General features: G+C 33.2%; 1 protein-coding gene across 1 annotated transcript; it reads right to left on the reverse strand.

Annotated features, from left to right (window-relative positions):
* Positions 1 to 1,008: 1,008 nt before the first annotated feature.
* LOC133879157 (UPF0481 protein At3g47200-like) lies at positions 1,009 to 2,391 on the reverse strand. The gene has a single exon (XM_062317697.1). The coding sequence runs from the start codon at positions 2,389 to 2,391 to the stop codon at positions 1,009 to 1,011; it is 1,383 nt and encodes a 460-aa protein (XP_062173681.1).
* Positions 2,392 to 3,098: the final 707 nt, after the last annotated feature.

Here is a 3,098-nt window from a genome sequence, read left to right on the forward strand (position 1 = left end):
TGTTAGTATATATATCTCCGTATTTTCTATTGTAAATATGTTAGGAACATTAATTTGTAATTATTGTATTTTATATTATACAGAAGAAATACAAGTTTATGTTCCACGACTTTTTATGTTGTCAATTTTAATGCTGTAAATCTTTTTTAGTTGGGTTTTGCAAATGTCGTACTGCAGAACTAAGTTTTTGAGCTAGTTATAATTGGCACTGTAAGATTTATATATATATATATATAAATTTGGTCAAGATGGAGCAGTTTGAAAAAAAATTTGGTATAGCTGCAGCACGAGTTCACTTCCTTTTTTTTTTTCTTTTTTTTTTTTTCTCTTTCATTTTTTTATTTTTATTTTTTATTTTTCAGTATTGTTGATTATAGGCATGCAGTGTGTTTATTCAGTTTATGTTAGCACAAAAAGTAGTACTTTGACTTCATCCTTTGTTTAGGATGTGGTCCTGTGGAGTTAATTGGACCCTTGTGGTACTGTTTTTCTAGAAATTTTTGAACTCTCATGAAAGAATAAAACTGGTATCAACATAAATGTGATAGAATCCAGTAGTAACCACATAGCATATATATAGAGAAATGTTATATGTATTTAAATTTTTATAAAAAGAGCCTTACTAAAATGATGTGTAGCTTATTTATTGGTATTCGTAACATTTCTTTTCATTAATTATTTTGATCATTTCGAATGAATACACTCCATATCAATTAGTAAAATTCCATTTGTAAAAGTTTAAGTACAAATTTCTCATATGTATATAGAACTCTATTCACTGAAATACAGACACTACACGGGTGCAAAAACAGAGAGGGTAGCCATATGTTTTATTGCTGAGATATCATAAACCATTTAAAAAGTTCAAGATTACTAGCTATTAAGATGGAGAGGATGTTACAAGCCAAACAGGATCACAAAGTCGAGATGTCATGCATCCAATGAAACTAAAAGCAAATCACTTCCACAAACACTAACCCACAGATAATTCAAATCTACATGACATAATTAAGTCTTAGAGAAATTCCAGAGAGTGAAACCTAGGACAATTAGTCCAACCACAGTTGCAGTTCCTCTCCAAATATCGGGGAAATACACTCTTGTTAGGGTTGCCAACATATGGTTGAAAGAGTAATCATAGTGGTCATTAAGCTTTTGAGCGATATCATGGTAACATGAATTAGCTTCCGTAATCTGATCACAGAGTGTGTTAATTAGCTTCGCCACTGCATCATTGCTACCAAGCATGTTAACAATGACCTTCTTTTTAACAAACAAATCTACATCTTCTTCGGTGTTGATAAGACAGTCCAATAGCCTAACATAATTGCATATGTATGCATGATATGGATAATGCCATTGTTCCAGGGCCATGAGATTTCGGAAAACAGCTTCAGTATAGTCGTGAATCTCAAAGGGTGGGACTTCCAAGGTACAGCATTTAAAGAATGGTAAGCAGGAAAGGAAGCATGAGCAATCGAAGTACCGACACCTATTCTGATGGAATTGTATCTCAAGTAATGTTTTTTTTTTAGCTCCTTTGAATTTCAATCCTGCGTCATCAAGCTTTTTGGCAGAATATTGAGTATGCAAAGGTGTTTGATCAATGGAAAAGTCCGGTACTGATGAACATAACAAATATCTTAGCAAATCTGTGAAGTGTTTTACTTCCTCACCGATGGGTTTTTTAGTTACTTGCTGATGACCGATTCCATATTCATCATAGTCAGAAAAATAATCGCGTGAAAGCTTGACAAAGGGAGCATCCTGTCTTTTCAGTTCCCTTTTGTGTTCGCCAATTTGCTTGCCTTCTTCACGATGGTTGCAACCAGAAGAGTCATTGAAGGCGAACATATATAATTTCTCAAGAACAAAAAAAGGAAGTTGATTCTCAAGTAATATCAAGTCATGTTGTATACCGATTTCCAGCCATGGTTTACGTAATATGTAATCATTTCGATTAAGTTTATATCGATCGACCATCCAATTACAAAAGAGCTCGATTATAAAGATGGCGTCCAATAAAATCATTTGCACAAAGTCTTTACTCTTGAGTTCAAAGAAGTCTTCTGAATAGCAACGACGGATTTTTGCTTCGTTATCTATAATGATCTTTAAAAGATTCTCATGGCTTTTCCCGGTTCGATACAGGAAATTCTTAAAATATCCAATTTTATGCATTTCCATGTCCTTCAATCCATCCCCATTGTGATGAAAAGGGCCTATTGAGACTAGCTTAGGAGTGTAGGCTTTTTCATTTACGTTGCGTAGTTGCTTCGAAACCCTGTAGATACAACATTCCGGCCAGTTCACAAGGGGAAGGTCGACTAATGGAATGTCAATGACAAAGTCCTCACACTCAGGTTCATTTATAATGGAATCAGTGGCCATCTTTTCCAATATACCTCAAGTTTGTTTTCCTATTGACAAATAAGCAACGTACAATCAGTGGCAATATATATATATATAATAGAATCCAATTAGCTGCATATCGCTTATTTCAGTTAGCCTCCATTTCTGTATGGCACCTTTTAATTAAGCCCCCACCTAATATACTTTGTATGAACTTTTATTTTTATTTTTATTATTTGACTATATATAGGCCAATTTTTTTAAAGCAATTGGCGATGCGACGATTCAACCCAACTAGAAGGTACATGATCCACCATACGCAACATTGGAGATATATATACATATCTTTTTCTTTAAAAGGCTCTTGCTCGGAGTATGACATGCATTCAATTACAACAATAGTTCTTCAATATATTTTTCTCATCGTTATTGTTGATACAAATGATTCCTATACGAAATTACCATCTTTTAAATCACAACCACTTACCGGATACCAAGATCCTTGAATTTTGACCTGTTATATATCTTGATCTAAGAGCATTTTTAGTGAGCTTTTCAAATTTTTTCTGAATTTGATGAGGAAAAATTACTTTTTCTATTTTGGAGAGCCACGTTTTAAAGGAACCAAACATTAAACTCTCTATATCTTTTTTCTACTACTTTAATTAGTTAAGTATTCTTTTTTATTCTTTCCTTAAATACTACAATAAACCCTGAATGCACAACGAATAGCTAGCCTATCTATA

Source organism: Alnus glutinosa, chromosome 10, assembly GCF_958979055.1.
Source record: "Alnus glutinosa chromosome 10, dhAlnGlut1.1, whole genome shotgun sequence".
Taxonomy (NCBI): domain Eukaryota; kingdom Viridiplantae; phylum Streptophyta; class Magnoliopsida; order Fagales; family Betulaceae; genus Alnus; species Alnus glutinosa.

Coding starts and splice junctions, on each gene's coding strand:
- LOC133879157 (XM_062317697.1), bottom strand. CDS start 2,391: ATGGCCACTGATTCCATTATAAATGAACCTGAGTGTGAGGACTTTGTC.